The sequence below is a fragment of the Haliotis rubra genome, unplaced genomic scaffold (genome assembly GCF_003918875.1).
Source record: "Haliotis rubra isolate DU_JTF1 unplaced genomic scaffold, ASM391887v1 Scf1338, whole genome shotgun sequence".
Classification (NCBI taxonomy): domain Eukaryota; kingdom Metazoa; phylum Mollusca; class Gastropoda; order Lepetellida; family Haliotidae; genus Haliotis; species Haliotis rubra.
In genome coordinates, this window is record NW_025765268.1 from 138,623 (window position 1) to 163,043 (window position 24,421).

At 39.5% G+C, this 24,421-nt stretch overlaps 1 protein-coding gene across 2 annotated transcripts; it reads right to left on the reverse strand.

The window, feature by feature from the left end:
- Nucleotides 1-1,433: 1,433 nt before the first annotated feature.
- Nucleotides 1,434-23,856, reverse strand: LOC124267781 (C-type lectin lectoxin-Lio2-like). Of its 2 annotated transcripts, XM_046702762.1 has the most exons (3): nt 23,441-23,856; nt 3,086-3,262; nt 1,434-1,652 (listed from the first exon to the last, which is right to left on the reverse strand). In XM_046702762.1, exons 1-3 carry the CDS (start codon nt 23,727-23,729, stop codon nt 1,438-1,440), a joined length of 681 nt encoding a protein of 226 aa, XP_046558718.1. In that variant the 5' UTR covers nt 23,730-23,856; the 3' UTR covers nt 1,434-1,437. The 2 variants fall into 2 exon arrangements, 1 of the variants encoding a protein (XP_046558718.1); XR_006896123.1 differs by lacking the exons at nt 1,434-1,652; nt 3,086-3,262 and adding an exon at nt 21,695-21,834.
- Between the last annotated feature and the right edge of the window lie 565 nt (nt 23,857-24,421).

The window sequence follows — 24,421 nt, forward strand, 5'->3', positions numbered from 1 at the left end:
TTATCCAGGTCAAAGTCCAGCCAGAGCACAAGTGTCTGATCCAAGGGTCATTGTTTTCATTGAGAGCAACTAATTCTTTTGAGATCTTGAACCTTTTTATTAAGTGCATAATTCCACCTGCTTTTGGCTGTGTTGGATCGTCTTCAGGTGATGATGATGTGGGTCACTGAATTGTCTGACCAAGACTCTAATACTTACAGATTGCTGTCAATGGCTGCAGTGTTGATTAGTGCTTGAATTAACAGTAAACAACAAACTCCAAAAGTCCTTTGATTGTAAAGTAAAAGAATATAGTGTCTTTCTAACAGGTTGTATCCCAGATTATAAATTACATAAATTTATCGGACAAATACTTGCCGACATTTATGATAATTAGGGGGATACATATTGATTTGGCATGTATGGAAAAGTCCTTTGTAAATGAAATCATAGTTAAGTGTTGAATCAGTTAACTTTGAATCAGGTAAAAGAACTCAATGTAAAGCCAACAAACAACAAACAATGTGATATAGTCAACAATTGTATTCTAATATTAAGTTTGCAAGTTAATAAAAATATCTATCAGGAAAAGCATAGAATGCTGTAAACATGTGCAAGTGACAGTGAAACTGACTCTAGCATTTGTGAATATACATCTATGACATCATGTAATACTTTTTACGTGGCTCAGTATTTATCAGTTGATGCTTCTATATCTTGGAAAAACGCTAAGGACCCAAGAAAAATGGTTTCGATTTCAGAGATATATAAAGGCTAAAAAACACTTTCCAGACTCATAGAAAGTCAAGGATAACAGTCTATTGTAAAACTCAGTCCATGTAATAAACATATGTTTATGAATCACTATCAATGATGATACAATTCGTTCATAAAAGTGATATTTTCTTACCCCACCGGTGGCAACAATCTCAAGTAAAAGCCACAATACTAAAAGCGAAGATGAAGTCACGAAAGTGAGTAAGTGAGTTTAGTTTTACGCTGCGCGAAAGTGAGTAATCGAGTCTGGGTCAGACAATCCAGTGATCAATAGCGTGCATCGCCTGGTGGGTCGATGACATGTGTCAATCAAGTCAGGATCCCACCAATCCGTTAGTCGCCTCATACGACAAGCATGGGTTACTGGAGATCAGATATAACCTGGATCTTCACGGGTCCAAAGTCAAGAAAGGTCCATGTCACAGCACAGAGAAGTCAAGAGTGCTCCCTGAACAAACACGCGAACGCCCGATACCATTCAAACCCGATGCGTCAAATTTAAATAAATGTCTAGTCAAGTTAAATTAAGTACTTCTTTCATTTTCCCATGAGGATGCTTTTACGCCGGACGTTAAGTTTATGTATGTTTTAGGAACAATTTCTGTTTGTTGATCATGACCGTTACGTTAATATAGTCTGTGCATGACATTTCCAATCTCTTTTCATTTTTCGGATTGTACTTCATTGAAGAACGATCTCGCAGATAGAGCGTCTCGGGTGGTAGCATTCCGTATCAACAAGATCTTTGCGATACAGATACACGCAGTTCTGATGGGATACGTAATCAGGTTCACCAACGTCCCACTTAGTGGTGTGTGTTGATCCCGTTAACCATCTGAAGGGGCCACTGGTGGTTGACTTGTTCATGCCGACCCACACCGTCGAAGTCCCAGTATCTGAAACATTGCGAAAAGACAGATAAAATACACAAATCATGCATAGATTGGATTTTATAAATGTTGGTGAAATATGATTAAGCTTTATTGTACTTAAATGTGTCAGTAAAAGCGTTTTGCAGATATATATGTGTGTCTTTTTGGTCTAATTGGGTGACAATGACTGTGCCCTCTCCCCGTGTTTAGTTTCAAGACGGACTTCAAATGTTACATACTGACACGTTGAAGGGGAATTGGAACAAGAACAGTTTGGTGGTTTTAACAAAATGTGTGTTATTATATAACTTTTGGACAATGTTGATACACGCAGCCACCGCAGTTACAATGGGTGGCGAGCCTGGGATGATATGTCTCTGAAGATGCTGAAAGTGACTTATTATCCCCCGCCGTGCGTTTAGCGCGAAGCGGGGGATATAGTATTAGGCTCCCTCCCTCCGTCTGTACGTACGTACGAATTGGAATATCTTAAGAACCGTTGACTGGATTCTTTTCATATTTGGTACCTAGGTTCATCACAGTAAAAGAAAGGTCCCAGTCAGGTTTGGTGATCTTGACCTTCATTTCAAGGTCACAATGGGACTTTAACGTTTTACCCTTGTCAGCCAGATATCTCAAGAAACGTTCACTGGATTTTCGTCATATTCGACATAAAGCGTCATCGAGGGAAGGTGCAGGACCCAGTCGATTTTGGTGACCTTCACTTAATTTTCAAGGTCACGGTGACACTTTCAAGACTTCAACATGTTAACCTGCATGTAAAGATTGTCAGCGAGATATCTCAAGAACCATTCACTGGACTTGCTTCATATTTGACACAAGCTTCATCTGGGGAAGGTGCAAGGCCCAGTCGATTCTGGTGACCGTCACATAATTTTCAAGGTCACGGTGACACTTTCAAGACTTCAGCATGTTAACCTGCATGTAAAGATTGTCAGCGAGATATCTCAAGAACCATTTTCTGGACTTTCTTCATATTAGACACCAAGCTTCATCTAGGGAAGGTGCAAGTTCCAGTTGTTTTTGGTGACCTTCACATAATTTTCAAGGTCACGGCGAGACTTTGACGATTTCAGCATGTTAAACTGCATGTTAAGTTTGTCGGCGAGATATCTAAAGAACAGTTCACTGGATTTTCTTCATAGACTGTCAAGACTTCCTTTGAATGTTTTTCAATAAGCAATTTCTGTGTTACTATTTTTTGCATATTTCATACACTAAGACATTCATGTCAAGGTCAAAGTGAGTCATGAAAATATTTGTGCGTTTGAACAACTACAGAGCAAGATATCAAGAGAGGTTGACTGGTCATGTTTTTGTTGACATTTAATTTCATCATAAATTACGACCTTCACTTTCATTCCTTTTTAAGTTTGATTTGATAATTTGCGGCGGGGGATTATGTCACCTTAGTGACAATGCTTGTTTGCTTTTACCTTCCATGATGTAGTTTTTGACGTAGTTGTGCTTGTCGTCGGTGTCCAGGACCACGAGACGACCACCATCACCGTAACATGTATTGTGGCTGTCCTCCCAAGTTTTAGTTTCAGTCCTGACTTTGAAGGAAAGATTCGTCGACTCAGCAAAGACGAAGCCCAATCTAGTTGGACAAGCTGCAAGTAATTAATACTCAATTACATATTGACTTACAAAGTGCCACCAGCAGTCTGTGCTTGGGATCGGGTGGTCAGTGCCGCTGTCTTGGTCAATAATGGATTTTCAGACTTTAGGGTCGGAAAAGCACTCCTTGCACGCTTGATCTCTAGTGACTTGGTCAGTGCATGTTGTATGAATTTTGAGACTCTACAATTTAGGTTAGTAAAAGTACTCCTGACACTGTCTCGTGAACGCGCGTTTCTCTCCTCTCGCCTATTTGCCTATCAAAAGTCATGACGGATTCTAAAGCTTACTCTGATATTACTGAGCTGAACAGTAAGGGAGGGTTCATCAAAACACGTCTTTTCATAAACCCGCAGATAATCAACCTTGCCCTCACTATCTAGATGAGGTTAAACATATCATTCGGTAATGGTCAAAAGGCCAAATCCCTTTCACTGATCTGCCCTCCTGAGCTAATAATAAATGGTGCATGTTAAACTGCGTAGTCATTTCATATTTGGTATGTGTTTGTATTATTTAATATTGATCCGTATATATAGGCTATGATCAAGCAGGATTTTGTACAAAGACTTCTTCACACAACACACGATTCCTCCTCGAACATTATTTGATCAACATTTACACCTCAGAAAATTTTCGTGTAGACAAGTGGAGAATATTTCCAAATTTGATTCATCTGTGAGCCAAGTGATGCAGTTGCCTATGTTGACTTTTTTTGTTTTGTTTGAGTTTTTGTACTGTTTTTAACGTTAACGGGATGGTGAGAAATACATCTTCAGAAAACCTCACAGCACGATTTGAATACATTTAGAAATGGGTTGAATGTAACACGTTATATTTGGGATTACATTTTCTCAGTAAAGTACAGATTCCAGTTGTCCGACAAACCAGATATAATCCACTCGAACATGAGTCATACCTGTTCGGTTTGGCCTTACGGTTACCCTCATCCATGTATGAACGTGTGTCTTTCAGGGTTCACTGACTTTTCCCTGCTAAGTATAGATTTTCCCCTGACCATGCAAGTAAAAACTCTGGCCTCCTGCCTCCCCTTCAGCCAGTCCTAACCACCCTTTTAAGATATTACCTTCACACATATAATACATACATTGTTTTGTTAATTTATTACCTTCACGAAGCCCATTACATACATTGTTTTGCGTGATGTTGCTGGAATATTTATTAGTCTGTTTACATTAACCAAAGCCCATTTGTAGCGAAGAAGTTTTCTTGTCACCCCGCCGTGATGTTGCTGGAATATTGCTAAAAGCGGTGTTTTGACAAAATTGATAAGTAATCATTTTCTTCAAAATACTTGGAAATAATAAACATACAAGATATGTTAATTTATTACATTAACAAAGCCCATTTCATTGATGTTGCTGGAATATTAACTAGTAATCTTTTTTTTCTTAACATTTTCAACAACTGTAACATGAACATATACTCTTCCCCAAAAAATAAAGAAACTATACATGCTGTTTTGGAGTTTATTTACTGAGTGCATATAATTGATTCAAACATGACATCATTGCTCAATTACAGTAAAATCATCACTTTACAAATTTCCAAAACATGATTATCCAGAAAGTGTTTGGTAAAACCACAGAGGTCTATTAAAGCCACTTGGTCAGAGTAAAATGTCAGTATCTGGTGTGACCACCATGAGCATCGATAACAGCTTGGCAGCGGTGACCCATAGAAGAAAGAAGATGCCGAATGCTGTCTTGAGGAATGTTTTGATACTCTTTGCTGAAGTGCTGTGTGCAGTTCTTGTAGTGTCTGAGGTGGCGGATTACGCTGGCACAAACGTCGATCAAGAGTATCCCACAGATATTCAATAGGGGACAAATCCGGTGATCGAGAAGGCCAAGGTAACACCTGAACATTGTTTCGCTGGAGGAAGTCCTGTCAAACACGTGCAACATGAGGTCGACCATTGTCATGCTCCAAAGATCAACTTTTGAGGTTGATGAAGGGAACGACCTGACGTTGAATTGGTCTTCTGGCATAAAGTCTAGCTTCCCATAACCAATTGCGCACTGTCTGGTCGGAGATTCGGCGCAGTCCAGGGATTTGGATTGTTGTGGAAGATGTGACGGTGGACGTTTGAACGAAGATGTCTCAGCCAGATGTAGCGATCCTAGGCGGCGGTGGTAACTCTAGGTCGACCTGACCTGGATCTGTCATTAACACTCCCAGTATTATTGTATCGGCTCCATAGGTTTTAGATGGTCTGTCTGGACACGCTGAAGTGCCTTGCCACCTCATTCTGCGATGCCCGTCCTTGTAAACGGTCGATGGCGTTGTGTCCTCGAGCTTCTGTCACTGTTTTTATTCTCTTGTCGTCTATAGTGGCTTAAAACAATGCATGTGGAGTATCATTGATGTGACGATTTAAAGCCTACAGTCATAGGCTTCAGCTCAGGGTGATACACAATTTTATGATGCACATGCATTTCATGTAGGGTCCGTGTTAGCCATTCACTACAGACGTGAGTGTAACGTTACATATTTGTTCAACGTTTCTTTTTTCAAACGTTTTGTCGTCGGCAACCATTCCCCCACATGTTGGGATTCAGCCTGGATTGGTTTGTGTCAAATATTTTCCTAAAACTCAAATTTGTCCTATGTATAGTTTCTGTTTTTGAAGCGTATATAATACATTGCACACCGATGCAGCAAATGTGATCTAAAGCAAAAGGCATCCAGTACCCCTTCATAAACAATAACTGCAGCAATTATAGCCTTATGACACTACCAGGTAGGCTGGCACTATCAGTTGTGTGAATTCATATCATTAGAAATATATGCTGTAGCCGACAATTGTGAAGTATCACGTTCTTCTTTCAACTTCTTTTCCAGGCTCTCAGTATCCTCACCAAGGTGAAAAATTTTTGTTTTGATTTCCCAAGTCTTTGTTCTGTAAGCGTTTGATTTGGTTATAAGTTCAAGTTTCTTTTTTCTTTTCAGCATTCAATGCCAGTTCATCAGCATCTTTCAACAAAAGATCATCTTCTTTGCGGTAGTTATTTTACCTTTTCTTTTTTAGCCACAACCTTTTTCCTGAAGAGCATTTCTCTTCATTCGTTTTTCCTTTTCAACTCTGTTTGTTTTCTGAGCATCCAAGTATTTGGTAGCGATGCTTGGCTTGCCTGCAATACTGCACCATTTTATTGATATAGGCATTTCATGTAAGTTGACCTTGAATTCGCTTAAACCATCAAAACATCTGCGCATAGCTATGACTGACATTTCACTCATATTTGTCTCTATAATATCCTGGTTGACTGAGAATCTTCTTTCAATACATGCCTGTCCATGTGATAAAGTAAGAAGCATGACAACTAGATTCCACAACTACACAAAGTCTTTATCTTCTCCAATACGTTTGGGGAAGAATGTATGAAGTCTATCAGGCTTGGGCTTGAAAGGTAGAAAACTTTCTTTGTCATGATCTGCAAACTCACTAAGCCATCTTCTGTACTTTCTCAGAACATCATCACACTTTTCAGCCATTTCAGTTGAAGCAACTTGTGTAGCACTGCTTCAAATTTCTTGCATGCACTCTCAGGATTATTCATCATCAGCCGTGGGTCGAGAGATGAAAGTGCACGGACAAGAGAATATTTTAAGGGACTTCTCTCAATGAGTTTTACTGACAAGCCCTTCAGGAATGAGACACATTAATTGAAGAAAGTAAATATTTGAAGTTCACTTGCTTTCTTTAAAGTTGCAAGTTCTGTATGTGCTTGCTTTGCAGCGAATCAAAGTTGTCGTTCTTCCTAACATCAATTTGAGTCAGCTTATAGACAGTTTCCTCTCCAAGAGCAGATTTCGTTATGAATAGATAGAAAAATGTCCTTTAGTTCTTGAGAGTTTAATGGCATCATTGGTTTGTCAGTTTCGAAATCTTGTAGAAAAAAGCTTCAAATGAAGTTTTACATCAATGAGAAGATCTTGTAGATATTTCATCATGTTGTGGAGGACTGACACTTTGGGATCTGGCTCTTGGTAACATTTTCACTTTTTTGAATGTATTTCCTCAGGTGTGGACTGATATCAAGAGCTCTCTCAGTTACATCTATGTCCCCAAACCACCGTGTGCTGCAACAGTTCTTCGGAGATTGGGCAGATCCAGTCAGTGACTGGTCATCCTCACGCCTTGCAGGGCTCACATTGAAACAATAACACATGGATCTTAAAAGACAGTCAAGGCTCAAACATATCTGTTGTGCACTGTATTTGAATGCTCCATGAACTACACGCAGTCCACAGCTACCAACTGACAGAAATGACGGTATAGTATTCCCAGATATTTTGAGAAAGTTGTTTCCGCAAATATCTAATATATGTATATAAACTATAGAAGTTTTACTTAAATAAACATGTTGAGATATGATTCTCTTACTGTCTAAGAGTCTTTTCAGTACTTTGTGATACCTCCTTGCCCTGCAATACAGGACTGAATACACCTAGGCACACTACCGATCAAAGTTGGAAAAGATTTTGCTGTGTGAACACTCGAGTCGGCAAATCAAACTCATTCCACTCATAAAAATAACTGAATAATATTCACAGACCACTAAGGTCAACTTAAAGGTCACACACACACCTGGGTCGGAAGGGAACTCATCCAAAAGTGGGGTTGGGGCTTAAGGGTTCAAAACTCACTGTCCAAATCGATTAGGTCACCAAAAGGTCACACACTTGTGTGATGACGTCATAAAAACAAAATGGCTGATTTCATGCTATTTATCCCTGGTTACAACATACATCAAGTGTTCCAGTTTAAGCATTGTTTGTGTCTATGGCTGCTGCTGTAATGCTGCACTTCCTGTGTCATCCTGCATCACACATGGTCCCTGGTGCATACTTAAAGGACGGATTTTCTGTGTGTTTCTTTCTTGAAGCATGACTAGTAAGAGCTCTTTCCACCATGTTCCCTTGTTCACAACTCACATCACACATCATACACCGAGCCATGTAATGATTACTACTGTATTTTCCAATCCCGTCTTTGAAGTTTGGATATGTACATGTGAGGCAGTCTGAATTGAATTCTGTTTTCTTGCTGCTCATGATTGTTTATCTGCTCTTTATCTGTTGTATTAAAAGAGTCTATTACCAGTCCATGCAACCTACGATCTACTGATCTAAAAAGAATACCATGCACCCACCCCGAGGCCTAAATTACTTTTGTGAGATTTAAGAAAGAAAGAAAAGCGTGCAATCTAAATATTAGCATTTGGTGACAGGAAGACACTGCAAAAGGAAATACAGAAGGCAAAAAAACACATTTAGCAGATATATATCCACCACAAAAAAAACCACACCTGTAAGAGCGAGAAAGAGTAATCTAAATATTTGATCTTGAGGCAAGAGGTGCAAATCCCCTTTAGTTGTCTTGTTTTGTGACTTTTAGAAACATGAAATTCGTTTTAGATAAACAACAACTGTCAGAACATTGGTCATATTATATAAACTTACTGTACTTTAACAATGAAACTTTCATGGGTAAGTTTGACCAAAATGGCCATTTACAATTTGCCAGAAAACCAACAAAGCCATCATTATACCACACCTGTTTAGCGACATTCTGAGTCTGAAGCCTTCTCTGGCCATGACACTAAATTTCCCTGACTTAAACCCAAATTCCCCTGACTATTGCTTGACTTTTGAAAACATATACAACTTCCCTGACTTTCAGAGAAAATCCGAAACTTTTCCCGAACCAGTGGAAGCCCTGTCTTCCTCTGTCCACGTACCAGGATCAAATCGCTCTTTGGGAGCATTTAATTCCTATCTCGAGTCCTGTCTGATCACACTTAGACATTGCTGCTTTATTCAGTTTGTCATCACTGTTTAGCTCCAGCTTCTTAGCGCACACGGGCGGTGGGGTAGCCTAGTGGTTAAAGCGTTGGCTCGTCACGCCGAAGGCCCGGGTTCGATTCCCCACATGGGCACAATGTGTTAAGCCAATTTCTGGTGTCCCCCCGCCGTGATATTGCTGGAATATTGCTAAAAGCGGCGTAAAACTAAACTCAGTCAGTCAGTCAGTCTTAGCGCACATTCCAAGGTTGTTGTCTTAATGGACGAGGCAGTCATTCAATCGTGGGTTAAGTGCAGTTTGTCAAGTCAAAGTCAAAGATATTTATTGTACTTAAGGCCTATGGCCCACATACAAGTAATACAATTATATTCAAGTATACAGCACATGTTACAGGCATTTCACAAAATAAATTACAGTTCAGATATGATATTGCTTCTATGGATATAACAGCATGTTTTACATAAAGCGCCAGATTCGGTATTGCATTTTCAAGTTTGGAGGATAGAACTGAAACAAAGGCTGTTGAAGGATATTGTAACAGATAATTATTTGGGATATATTGTTTTCTCAAGTCAGCATGATGTGGGCATAAAAAAGTGATGTGAATTTCATTTTCTTCAACCGAGTTACATAATAGACATATTCTTAAACTTCTCTCTATTGAAAATCGTCAGCCATCATTTACTGATAAGTCTAACAAGCCCAATCGAAAATTGACAGATGTGCGTCTGATATTTCTAGATGTCAATACAGATAGATATAGTTCTGTTTGAATTACGCTCTCATGTGATCTATACAACTGATATCTTGAACTATTGTCTAGACAGGAATGCCATTCTTGATAATACATGCTAACAGATCGTTCTCGAAATTGCTTAAGAAATTGGTTAATATTTCCAACTGTTTAAATTTAGCCACACAAATCCAAAGCCATGAGAAAATAAAAGATTTCTAATATGAGACGCTCATGTTGTCTTACACCTATTATCTAAATGTACAAGCATGTCATAAGATAGTTTTTGGGATTCTTTGTTCGTGCATTCCAAGGATCTTTAACCAATATTTTAAACATCTTATTTGTGAGTTTATATATATCGGATATCTCCATAAATCATACAAGTTGGTGTTCTTTGAGCTACATTTGAAAATCTTCAACATGCTAAAAAGTGTAGTTTCTCTAGACATTCTTGACGTTGAAATCCCCACATTTCTGACCTTTAAAGCATATTCGGTTGGACTTATGAATCAAACAATTTGAAATGTATTTTCCGGGTTAAAATTCCAAAATTCTTGGAAACTGACATAACTTTAACAAGAGCCTTCTTAGCACGTGATTTCAGATCTATAACAGTCTTTTTAAAGTTTATGGTATGGGAAAACACTAGTCGGAGATAGGTATAGTGATCAACAATCGATAATTGTTTGCCATTCAAAAAACATTTAGAGGCGACAGGTCCACCTTTTCTAAAGATAACTATGTTTTGTTTTGTTCTAAAACTAACAGATAACTTCCATTCATTTGTATAACGTTCCAAAAATATTCAGTTGGTTTTGTAGACCGACGATAGTATCTGACACTAAAATAACATCATCGGCAAAAAGGAGCCAAAAATGTCAATCATATCTGGAAACATTTGCACACCATGTTTACCTGAATGAGAAATACAGTTCTCTTAAAAGAAGGAAAACAATATACGGCTTAAAATACACCCTTGCCGAACTCCCATGGGACAGTCGAAAAAATCGGTGACTTTTTATCAGACAGGATGAGTTTAATAAAGTCTGTACTTATTACAGTAGGGTACTCATGCGGTATGTGCCCATCCGTCCATCCCCGCATCACAGGGTTGCTGGAAGTTGACCATGGTGATACTACTTATGTTCGTTATTTACATTAATAAAAAAATCAGTGTGATGTGTTTGTGATTTGTTCTTAATTTGTTCAATATCAGAATAATAGAACGAATATGAACCTGCATGTAGTGCTGGGCTTGATCATAGATCAAGAACTGACATATGTGATACGTTAATTGCCATAAGCAATACTATCTGTACTGCACTGTGATAGTTAGATAGACTGGGCACACATTTCTATAAACATATCCTCAACAATATGTATGTTTCCTAACTTTTTTTCAGTAGAATCTACCGCGATTATTTATGACATCGTTAACCAAAGGGGCTGGTGATAAACCGACGTGGATGAGAACGTCATACAAACTGCAGACGTCGCCATCATGTCTGAGATACACGCAGTCTTGTTGGCGACAAAGACGAGCACACAGGCCAACGTCAGATATGCTTGTGTAGGTTTTGGATGGTATTTCTGTGACTTCTCTGTTGTCCAGACTTTCCATCCTGTAATAATACGTTCTTCCGCAAATACATCTTTGAAAAATGGTGACCAAGAACCAGCCCACAATCACAGCAGTTGACGTGGCGTCCATGTTCCTGGAAGGCGAGTTGCTTCTGTGCGTCCGTTTGCGTCACTGACAGTAATGATGTAGCTCCAATTGTGAAGCTCACCTTGCAAACCCCTGATCTAGAAGATAATAACTTTAATATCACGAGCAGATAAGAGGGGAAATCCACTGTAAAGGCCGAGTTAAAACTGTCTGAATAATCATATCAACCATAATTGATCTAGTCCTAAAGCACTCAGCTTACCTATACATCTCCAGCAATTAGGCAGTAAACACATCTATAATGTATGTGCAAATATAGATCCGAATCATTTCAAACACATTATAATATTGTTTGAAACCCTAATCAATTGACAAGAGAAATTGAAAGCATAAGAGCGTATTTACTTCTCGTTACGTTTAGTAGTTCATCAAACACAGCTAATAACAGTCTCTTCATACTAAATACGGAACGTCAGTGTAAAAGAATACCCAGTCCTGACAATCCTCAACAACATATTCCGTTTGGTGTAAAGGGGAAAATAGCAGTGACAGTTACATGAATGGATCACTGAATATCAGTGATGACACCAGGTGTTCACGAAAAGGGTAAGCATGGCCAGCCCAACCGGTAGCTCCAGCCATTCAAAAATATTCCCCGAATAATGGAAGTTCTTTTGGTTGAGCTGCACAGCAGTACTTGTGCCATGCAACGGTTGTCTGTAAACATCTACGGCAATCAGTTGGTAGATGGACCGGAAAGTCTAGCTGGATAATTTGGAACTACGACTGCTGTGAAGAAGTACAGAAATTCTGATATTTATGACAATAGAATAAACGTTTGGGAAACACATTGGGGGGACAGTTTCAAAGTCAGTAGAATATTGCTGACAACATCCTCTCAAGTGAGCATCTGTGTAGCTCTAAATCTCATGTCGTAATTAGCTGGCGATCAAGTAATGATGTTGCGCTCATACAAGCGTGACCTTTTTTCAGCACGATATTGGCGATCAATCCAACTAATCCATGAAGTCAGCTGGTTTGTTTCTTAACAACAATACTTCAGTTTCCGTACACTTAGGTTACAAACCTTTAATTTCATTGGTTAATATTGTGACAATAGAAGCGACGAAACCCTTTCCGCATCCATAAGACATCGCTGCTAAAAGCAGATGCAATTGGGACTATATCATGAGTATTATATGAGTATATATTAGTTTCAGCAGAATTATAAGTCACATGATTGTCTTTTGTCTCGCCGATGCCTGTCAAGAACGCTTGTGCGGCGATAGGCAATAAATACTTACATCTTTTCGGCAGAGTGTGCTAATGTCGGGTGCTGTAAGTAGGATAGGGCATGCTGACCCGTTTGGCGAACATTTGCTTTCATTGCTGATTTTCAGGAGCCCATTCACATTTTCACAGCCTTATCCACCTTGACATATAGTGGAACTCACAGCTAGGGGGACTCAAGGATATTCGTTGACATCAAACACTAAATTAAATTAAGAAATTAAACACTAGGAGAATGTATTTTGCGAAAAACAGCAAAAACAATCGACTAGTCGTGATGAGGTCACTATGCAAACAACTGGAGATGTTTGTGGCTGTGTCCTTGACTGGGGTTTAGATATATTTCTGTCTACCAGTATTTTAAACTAAGAATATTTTTTTACTTTTAATCCTGGCCTAACAAGTAACACTCACTTTAACGAATGTAAATGGGACCTGCTCGGGAGCCATGAAGGAAGCAGAGGTACTGCAAGCTCCTGCTGTCCCTGTCTTAACTTTCTTACTGATGCTCTATGGCCCCGTGTATTTTTGTGTCGTGGTCTGACATATGTCTATTCTGCTACGTAGATTTCGAAGCTCTCTTAGCTTAAGATAGTCGTAACCTCATAGGTAGTCGCATCTGTCTTTGTCTTAGGCTATTTTCGAAACGATCGTAAAACTTAAGATATCTTAGCTAAGATCATAATCTAAGATAGGTATAAACCTGTCGTAACTTATATTGCGCGCACTTACACCTTATTCAAGATGGCCGCCTACACTGGTCTCAAATTCGATTGTGAAGATAACATTAATGAAGTTAACAGAAACCCCCCGGATTTTCCGTGACTGTTCGCGTAAGTGAGACACTTTCGACGACGATGAACTGCTCTCTCGATATAGAATGCCTTGTCGTGCTATTTTTAAATTAGTATCTCTAATCTACAGTGAGCCCGCTTCCTTGTCTGTCTCCTTTGTTAGAGCAAAATTTAAATTATTCAATTATTCTGAAGTGTCATATTCATAATTGTAATTTCAATATGCTATTCATTATTGTTTTTTCTCCACATTGTAGTATGTGAACAAATCAAAATAATTGAAGTTTTGGCAATCAGTGAATAATCTGACATCTATACATGCACTTATTATATTTATGAACAGTAGGCCTACACATTGTTTAATCATGTTTTTATTTCCATTGTCAATTCAATAAACATCATGTTTTCACTTACTTCATGCCTGTACACTTTTTCTTTATTTTCATCCAGTCTCTTTTTACAGAGCTGTTGGCGCTTATTCTAAATGAGAAACAGGACATATTGGTGAAAACTTGACAAATGAAGGTGTATCATCAGATCAGTAGCATCAACATAATTTCGATAACTGCCAAAAGAAGTTACATAAAATACCACTTTCCGAAAAGAGTTACCTTTAAATAATTGGATGGGTGACTGTGTTTGGCAGCTTGACTCCTGCGAGTTTCTAGGACTTCAGTCCTATCCCACAACGAAGCACATGTGATCCATATGGTGTTTCCTTAGGCAAGTGATTTTGTTCAAACCTGCCTCTGTTCACCCAGCTAAAAATGGGTACCATGTCATGTGACTATAACCTACTATCGCCTAGCAGGAAGCTTGGGTTCTGGGGTAATAATGATCTATATGTGCTTCGAGCATGCACTTGGCGTATTGAATTAAGCGCTATAGAAGTATACATTATTTATTATTATACTGTCCTTCTGCTTTAAAAGTTTTAAAAATCACAATACTGTCACAACACCGCAGAAATATTGTCCAACTGAATCAAATTGTTAACTCACTCACTCCCGCACTCATTATACCAACACAAGGATCAACAAAGCAGGTAGATATATCAAACAGATGCCGAAGTGGTGCCTTTTGCAATTTGCAGATTTTTTATATTCTCGATTTCCATGGAAAACGGGAGGAGGGTGGATTTCGTTACCGAAGCACCGCATGAAAACTTCAAAGACTTTACATCCCAGGCGGCTTCATGTATTAACCAAGGGCTGAAGTGGTGCCTTTTGCTATTTTTGAATTTTAAGGAACTGAGTTTATTTTATATATTTGAACATACGACCCAAAGAGATATTGAGATATTGTGTAGAGCACGTGCTTTACATGGACCTCTATGGTGATAGCATGATTGGACCAAAATTTGGGGTCTGAAATGCCGAAAACAACCGTTCCGTAATATACTAACGGAAAAAAGTAACTGTGCATGACATTAAATTGCATGAAATAAAGGTTATTTGAAAAGTTATAAATAATACCCTAAATAAACATGTAGCAAGCACTTTGCACGAAATTTGATGTCAAGTATCGCCCGTGGCACGCGCACTTTGTGCACAATGAACTTACTCAATTTGTACATGCTTTTTGACACCTGAAGTTCACACACCTGACATTGAAAATTGAAGAACGATTGATGATTATTCTCTAACCTTTTAATTTTGTGGAAAACACGTTAATTTCAACCTAACCTGCGTGTACGTACGTCATGCCACGGCTTACAGAAGATCAGTGTCTCCACGCCGTGGGTATGCAGGAGACAGGAATGGCTCAAAATGAAGTGGCCAGGCATTTTGGTGTCCATTAAAACACCATCTCATCTCTATGGAGACGTTTTCAACAATATGGCAACACGAGAGATTTGTCTCGGACCGGCCATCCACGCGTGACGTCATGTCAGCAAGACAACCACATTCGGCTGACCCAACTAAGGAATCGATTCCAGACTGCCAGTTTGACTGCTCGGACCATTCCTGGGTTACGTGCAATCAGTTCCAGGACTACAGAAGCGATTGAGGGAGCACAACATCCTTCCCGACGGCCTGCAATACGTCATATTTTGTTTCAACGTCACCGACAGGCACGTCTTGCCTGCTGCAGACAGCATCTACGGTACATGAGACAAGATTGAGATGGTGTTTTGTTCACTGACGAGTCGAGATTTCTTCTGGACAGCTCAGATGGCAGGGCAAATGTGTACAGACGACGAGGTGAACGGTACGCTGACGCGTGCGTTGTTCAACGTCGACAGTTTGGTAGAGAAAGCGTTATGGTATGGAGCTTCATCACATCTCATGGTCCGACACAACTTGTCATTGTCAATGGCAATCTGACAGGTCTGCGATACAGAGATGAGATCATTGGGCCTCGTGTGCAGCCTTTCATTCAAGGACAGAGACGTAACTTCACGCCTCAGCAAGATAATGCCAATCCACATGTAGCTTGTCTTGTGACAGATTTCCTGAGACAGAATAACATTCCTGTACTCCCCTGGCCAGATGTTTCTCCGGACCTGTCCCCTATTGATCATGTCTGGGATGAAATGGAGCGAAGTTTATGTCAAACCCAGAATCAGCGTTCCACTTAGCTGAACTGGAATCGAGTGAGTGAGTGAGTGAGTTTGGTTTTACGCCGCTTTTAGCAATATTCCAGCAATATCACGGCGGGGGACACCAGAAATGGGCTTCACACATTGTACCCATGTGGGGATTGAACTGGAATCGAACAAGCATTGGTTCAGACATGGAACATCATTCCCCAAGCTTTCTTCATTCGCTTAGTGTCTTCTATGCGTCGTCGTTGTCAAACCTGCATCAACACCAATGGTGGACACACACGATACTGAATTTGTGAACTGACGTTAGACACCACATCTCTTCAAGTGTGTGCCACGTTTCCTAGTGTCAAATCATATAGATTTCGATCTTATCCTGTCAACAGTTAAACAGAGATTAAGGAACACATCACAAATGATGTTATTATCATTTTGCATTAAAATATGGCATAACATAAAACAATGCACAGTTACATTATTCCAGTAGTATAATAAGTCCTAATGATATGAAAGTACATAGAAGGCAACCTAATTTTAAATTATTTTCATATTTGTACACATCGGTTAAGCAAAGGTGACATTTATGTATGTTTGATTGTCTGCTGTGAGCGTCAGTCTCTTATTTCAAAGAAAGACATGGTAATTATGTAAGTTCAAGTTCTTGAAGCTGAGTAGAAATCATGGATCGAACTCCAGCAGGAATGAATTCTAGACCATTTAGTCCCAACATATATGGGCTTGTGAAGTTTTGTCATGAGTAACAGTAAACTAGTCTGAAATCATTTACTGGACACCCTCATGACGACATTAGCTGCATCTATCAAGATATGGTTCATGTTTTTGACAATGATTGTTTTGTTGCATCGTGAACATTGCAAGTTGTGCGACATTCCTGTGATGTATTTTCAGATGTGAAATAAAATATTGCACAGAATTGAACCATCCAGGTTTTGCTTATTTGGAAAAGATATTGCTTTGTGTTTTATACAAATAACTCTTCTTGGCAAGGTCATTTGTCAACTATAAGGAACCTTGACCAGGTCAAAGTCCAGCCAGAGCACAGGTGTCTGATCCAAGAGTAATTGCTTTCATTGGGAGCAACCATTTTGTTTTGAAAGGCTGAACTTTCTTTATTAAGTGTTTAATTCCATATGATTTTGTCTGTGTTGAATCTTCTTCAGGTGATCATGATGCCAGTCACTGGATTGTCTGACCAAGACTCTAATACTTACAGATTGCTGTCAATGGCTGCAGTGTTGATGAGTGCTTGAATTAACAGTAAACAACACAATCCAAAATCACTTTGAGTGTGAAGTCAAAGAATATAGTGGTTTTCTAACAGATTGTGTCTCAGATTATAAACTGCATAAGTTTATCGGACAAATATTTGCAGACATTTATGATACTTAGGGGATACACTGCTACAAAAAGACGTCCATCAGACCTTAGTATCCGAGGGGAAGTTTACTACGTATTTATCTTACCGCCATGTTAAACACACATAACTTCATTTTATTTGATTTTGATTTTGAAGAACGATACGCTCGCTACCAACTTTATGACATGGAAACAAAAAAAATCAGTAAAACATATTCATACGATTGTTAGCGATACAGCTTACCGTGGCAGCGGGTAATATTTTTTTCCAGTTGTCACCTTCCTTTGAGGGGTGACGAGAAAACTTGTTAAAGCGTCATTGACCAATGGCATTAAAGTATTTTACATGAAGGTAAGATAAATTGATTCCTATGTATCCAAAGGAATGAAATCAAGTCCTTTGTAAACATAAAACATATTGTGTCCTCTATACAAATTGTTATGTGTTGATTCCCAAGTGGAAACTGAAAGTTAACTGAGAATCAGTCCTTATAAAAGAACTCAGTGTGAAACCAACAGACAACAAAGCAGTGTGATATAATTAACAGTTGTATTCAAATTTTATGTTTGCAAATAATACAAATCACTGCAAAGGTATTAAAATGGCAGTACAAAACAGAGTGTTAGTACAAATTCAAAGGTTGTGTTATACAAAAAGTGTATTTTGGAAAGGTCCATAGGGTTGTAGTCTCCAGAACTCTAACTATAGCACAAGTCTAGCTATAACAAACTTCTGCCTCACTCCCCTACTGTACAATGTTATATCAATGGCACATAACAACATATATAAGGAATAGTAAAGAGCACTGTATACATGTGCACGTGACAGCGAAACAATTTGCAAAACTGACTCAAGCATTTGTGAATATACCTCTATGACATCATGTAATACTTTCTATGTGGCTTGGTATTTATCAGTATATTGGTAAAAAAGCTAAGGACTCGAAAAAGCTCAGCAATATATCAGTACCAGACCTAAACAGATCCAAAGTCAATAAATGTCCAACTAACAGCACAGAGAAGTCGCAAAAGCACCTGAACGAACAAGCGAATATATACTCAACTCCCAAAGAAACGCGACAACCAGTCTCATATAAAACAAGGAAACCAATTACTTGTGGTCTTGATAGCTAACACAGCGCTCGAGTTCTAAAACAAATGCAATAAACAACAGCTGATATGGCTTTTTGTAAGTTTTTTTACTGACATTAAACAATGGTAACCGGGATGGAAGACTGAATGCCTGTTACCACATTGTCATGTTATCATGGCATGAAGAACCGTCAGTATCGGGTATGGCCGCCATTATTGTTGACGACAGCCAAACAACGCCTCCTCATGGACATGAACAGATGCCTTATGAAGGCACGGGGGGTGTTGTTGTACACATCTAAAACTGGTTGTCCAAGCTGACGCCGATTCCGCGGGAGAGCTGGTCTCTGACGGGGACGTCTGTCAATCTCGTCCCACATGTGTTCCACGGGGTTGAGGTCTGGGCTAAGAGCTGGCTAGTTCATCGTCTTGATGTTATTGACAGTCAGGAATTGTTGGGTGAGTCTGGCGGTGTGTACACTCGCGTTGTCCTGCTGGTGAACCAACTGGGGTCTGGCAGCGAAAAGCGGGATGACAACAGGCCGCAACACCTCATCCACATAACGTTGTGCAGTCACGCCTCTTCCACGACCTAACCCGTTGTTTTGGGAGATGACAGGTTGTACTCGCCTGACCCAACTGATTCCTCCCCAGATCATAATGGAAGGCCCTCCCCAACGGTCAGTTTCCAAAAAACAGCGGTCACGGAATCGTTCATTTCTTCGACGCCAGATCCTGACACGGCCGTCGGCGACATGGGTACAAGATCGGCTGTCATCAGTGAAGACAATGTTACGCCACTGCATGTGTCTCCAATTCAGGTGTTGTCGTGCTCACAGAAGCCTCTTTTGTCGATGTCGAGCAGTGAGGATAGAACCAACATAAGGCCTACGACAGTGTAGTGCGTTTACCCTTAGACGTCGACGTATTGTAGCCGCAGAAACAGGCCGATTGTGGATACCAATGGTTTGATTGGCTGTCGTCGTGGCTTGAAGGAATCTGTTACGTGAATGGGAGTTCACAATGTAACGATCCTGTCTGTGGGTCGTCACCCTCGGGCGACCATTTCGCTGACGATCTCTTACGGTATTGGTTTTGTTATTGCGTTCTAGAAGTCTGTAAATGGTTGCACGGTGGACACCAAGTTGTTGTGCAACATTAGCAACTCCCATGCCAGCATCAAGCATCCCTAGCGCCCGTAATCTCGCATCATTATTCAGTCGTGGCATTTCTTATCAGATTGTCTACGAACGTTACATTCAGGTTCTGCTGATTCGCAAGTGCTAAATGTGAATGTGACATAAGTTTCACATGCAGGTGCAGGTAATGACACGGGGAATGTGATAGCGGTGCGACACCGGTTGCGTTTGGGTATAGTGATTATCCGTTTTACCATATGATCCGTTTTTGATATGAACAAACACGGCGCGGTGACAGAAGTGGCAGCAAAGGAGGAATTTTTGTCTATGGAATGCCTGCGTAAGACATCCATACAACCATAATCAGTACTTATTATCTAAAAAAATGCACATGTCATATATAATCACCACGAAGGAAATGACAACCGAGTGTCGCGTTACTTTTGGAGTTTAGTATATGATACCATTCAAACCAAGAGAATGTATCTGACGTGAAGTTGGTCACTAATGCGTCAAATTTAAAGAAATGTCCAGTCCAGTCCAGTTAATTTAAATACTTCTTTCATTTTCACTTCAGGATGCTTTTTATGCCGGACGTTAATTTTATGTATGTTCTAGGTACTATTTCTGTTTGTTGATCATGACCGTTACATTAATATAGTCTGTGCATGACATTCCCAATCTCTTATAATTTTTTCGGATTGTACTTCATTGAAGAACGATCTCGCAGACAGAGCGTCTCGGGTGGTGGCATTCCGTATCAACAAGATCTTTGTGATACAGATACACGCAGTTCTGATAGGATACGTAATCAGGTTCACCAACGTCCCACTGAGTGGTGTGTGTTGATCCCGTTAACCATCTGAAGGGGCCACTGGTGGTTGACTTGTTCATGCCGACCCACACCTTCGAAGTCCCAATACCTGAAACATTGCAAAAGACAGATGAAATATGCAAATCATGTTTAAATTGTAACATATGTTTTATTTTGGATTAAACTTTCGTAGTAAAGTACAGATTCTAGTAATTTTGTTGGGTTGAGTCCCATGAAGGATAAGTGTAAATGTTAACAGCTCCCACGGCCGAAGGTTATGATTACACAATGCCGTTTAGAAGTCGCGGTGGCTGAGCGGGTTATACGACTGACTTTGTGTGCTGGCGATTAGGTGTCTGACTCTGAGAGTGTGGGTTTGAATCCCGCATGGGACTCAACCCAATAAAAGTACTAGAATCTGTACTTTTCTAAGAAAGTGTAATTCCAAATATATATAAAATGCTACATTTGACCACTTTCTAAATTGTATAATAAAATAATAGAAAATCATTTGATTCATCTCTCAAAGATCTGCTTTCTACACATTCGGAACACCAGCCACAAAAGATGTTGCATTGAAACTGACTCTAGCATTGGTAATGTGAGGAACTGACTACTGTAATGTTGAAGGAAAGCCAAGTTCTATGGATAGTCAACTTTTTTTTATTGCAATGAGTGCGACGTTTCGGTTTTTTATACTAACACCGTTATCAAGCAAATGACGCTGAACAGCAGCTGGTGCCTTAGCGGAGGCTGATGTTTAGATTGGATTTGATAAATGTCGGTGAAATATGTTTAAGCTTCATTGTACTTACAATTATCAGTAAAGGCGTTTTGCAGATATGTATGTGTGTCATTTTGGGTCACAGTAGGTAACAATGACTGTGCCTCTCCCCGTCCGTTGTTGCAAGACGGACTGCAGACGTTACATACTGACACGTTGAAAGGGAATAGGAACAGGAACAGTTTGGCGGTTTCAACATAATGTGGGTTATAATATAACTTTTGGATGAACGCAGTAATCGCAGTTACAATGGGTGGCGTGCCTGGGATGACATGTCCTTGAAGATGCTGAAAGTGACCTGTTTGTTCTTACCTTCCATGATGTAGTTCTTGGCGTAGTTGTGCTTGTCGTCGGTGTCCAGGACCACGAGACGACCACCATCACCGTAACATGTATTCTGGCTATCGCCCCAAGTTTTAGTTTCATTCCTGAGTTTGAAGCAAAGATTCGTCGACTCAGCAAAGACGAAACCCAATCTAGTTGGACAAGCTGCAAATAATAATTGCTTAATACTTAAGGGTCCTTCACAGGAATCAAGGAGAATCAGCCACAAAATAAACATTTCCAAAATTCGAACCGCATTCGGGAGAGAATGTCTAAATAAACAATTTTTTCAAGCCAATCTAGTTGGGCAAGCTGCAAGTAATAATATTATATGTTCAACACATATTGACTTGCCATCAACAGTCTGTGCTGGGGATTGGGTGGTCAGTGTCGCTGACTTGTTCAATGTATGTTGTATGGATTTTGAGACTCTATAATTTAGGGTCGTAAGAGTACTCCTGGTCCTGTCTTGTGAACGCGCGTTTCTCAACTCTCGCTTATTTGTCTATGAAAAGTATATGCGAATTCTAAAGCCTACTCTGGTATTACTGAGCTAAACTTATAGCGAGGGTTTATCAAAACATGTCTTTTTTACGGATATCATTCAGTAATGGTCAAAAGGCCAAATCCCTTTCACTGATCAAGCAGGATTTTGTTCAGAGACTTCACAACACAACACACGATTCCTCCCCGAACATTATTTGGTCAGCATTACAACGTTTACACCTCTGAAGACTTTTATGTAGACAAGTGGAGAATATTTCCAAACTTGATTAAGCTGTGAGCCAAACACATGATGCCCGATGCAGTTCCTTTTTGACTTTTACTTACTCTTGTTTGAGTTTTTGTTCTGTCAGTTAACGTTAATTGGACAGTGAGAATTACATCTTCAGAAAACCTGACACCACGATTTGAATTCAGAAAGTGGTTAAATATAACACGTTATATTTGGGATTACATTTTCTAAGTAAAGTATACATTCCAGTTGTCCAAGAAACCTGATATAATCCACTCCAACATAAGTCATACCTGTTCGGTTGGGCATTAAGGTTACCCTCGTTTATCTATGAACATACATAGAGTGCGCGTTTGTATCTATCTTCCTCTGTTCACGTACCAGGATCAACACGCTCTTTGGGATATTTCATTCCTATCCCGAGTCTTGTGTTATGACACTTAAACATTGCATATTTCTGTTTGTTATCACTGTTTAGTTCCAGCTTCCTCGTGTATATCCCACGGTTGTTGGTTTTATGGACGAGACTGTTACGCCCCAAGTAAGTACAGTTTGTCAGACAGGATCAATTTAAAAATGTTTGTACTCATTATCTCATACGGTATATGCCCGGCCGTCCATCCCTGGATAATAATTTCCTCAGTCTTAAAAGACAATGTGAAACAATGAGGTCAGCGCGTGTATTCCCAGATTGCTATAAGTTGACCATGGTGATGATACTTATGTACGTGATTTAAATTAACCAAAAAGTAACTATAATGTGTTTGTAGTTTGTTCTTCATTTGTTCTATAACGGATTAATCAAACCGAAATGAATGTGCATGTGGGGCTGGACTTGATCATAGATCAAGAACTGACATATATGATCGGTTATTTCAATAAGCAATACCATCAATCCTATACTGTGATTGTTAGATAGACTGAGCACAAATTTGTTTAAAAATGTCCTCAACAATATGTATGTTTCCTAACTTTTTTTCAGTATGTTCTACCGCGATTATTTATGTCATCGTTAAACAAAGCACGTGAACTTACTGCGATAGTAGATTGCGCCAGGGGCTGGTGATAAACCGACGTGGATGAGAACGTCATACAAACTGCAGACGTCGCCATCATGTCTGAGATACACGCAGTCTTGTTGGCGACAAAGACGTGCACACTGGCCAACATCAGATATGCTTGTGTAGGTTTTGGATGGTACTTCTGTGACTTCTCTGTTGTCCAGACTTTCCATCCTGTAATAATACGTTCTTCCGTTAATACATCTTTGAACAATAGTCACCAGGAACCAGCCCACAATCACAGCAGTTGACTTGACGTGCATGTTCCTGGAAGGCGAGTTGCTTCTGTGCCTCCGTTTGCGTCACTGACAGTAATGATGTAACTCCAGTTGTCATTATCACAATTGCTTACATTAAAATTTTAACAACACTTTTATGTCTGCTATTCTCTCTGATATTAGGACGGTGATGGATATTGATTCAACATCGATTGATCTACAATAGACTTACCTTAATTAAACGAGCGACTGCTGGACTGTGTTACAATAGATAAGAGGGAAATAAAAAGACGATTTATGCAGATGAGTTAAAACGGTCTGAATACCATATCAACAACAGTTGATCTAGTTCAAATGCATTCAGCGTACCTATACATCTTCAGCAATTAGGCAGTAAACAAATCCATAATTTATGTGCAAATATAGATCCGAATCACTTCAAACACATTGTAATATTGACGGACATTTATCCAAGTTGAATGATTTTGAGTTTATCCAATTTGTCCGTAACTATGATCTGTTCTTTATCGGAGAAACAATGGCCTATGATACTATGAAAACATGTATATGTTTCCCGGTTATCAGTGTCTCACTTCACCTGATAATCGAAATAATCAATTTGGACGATTTCAGGGGTAGTAGCACTATATATCAAGAAACAAATAGTGCATTACTTTACCAGAATCCATTCAGAGTGGGGAAAATGGTATATTTGTAAAGATGAGTGATGTTCTAAA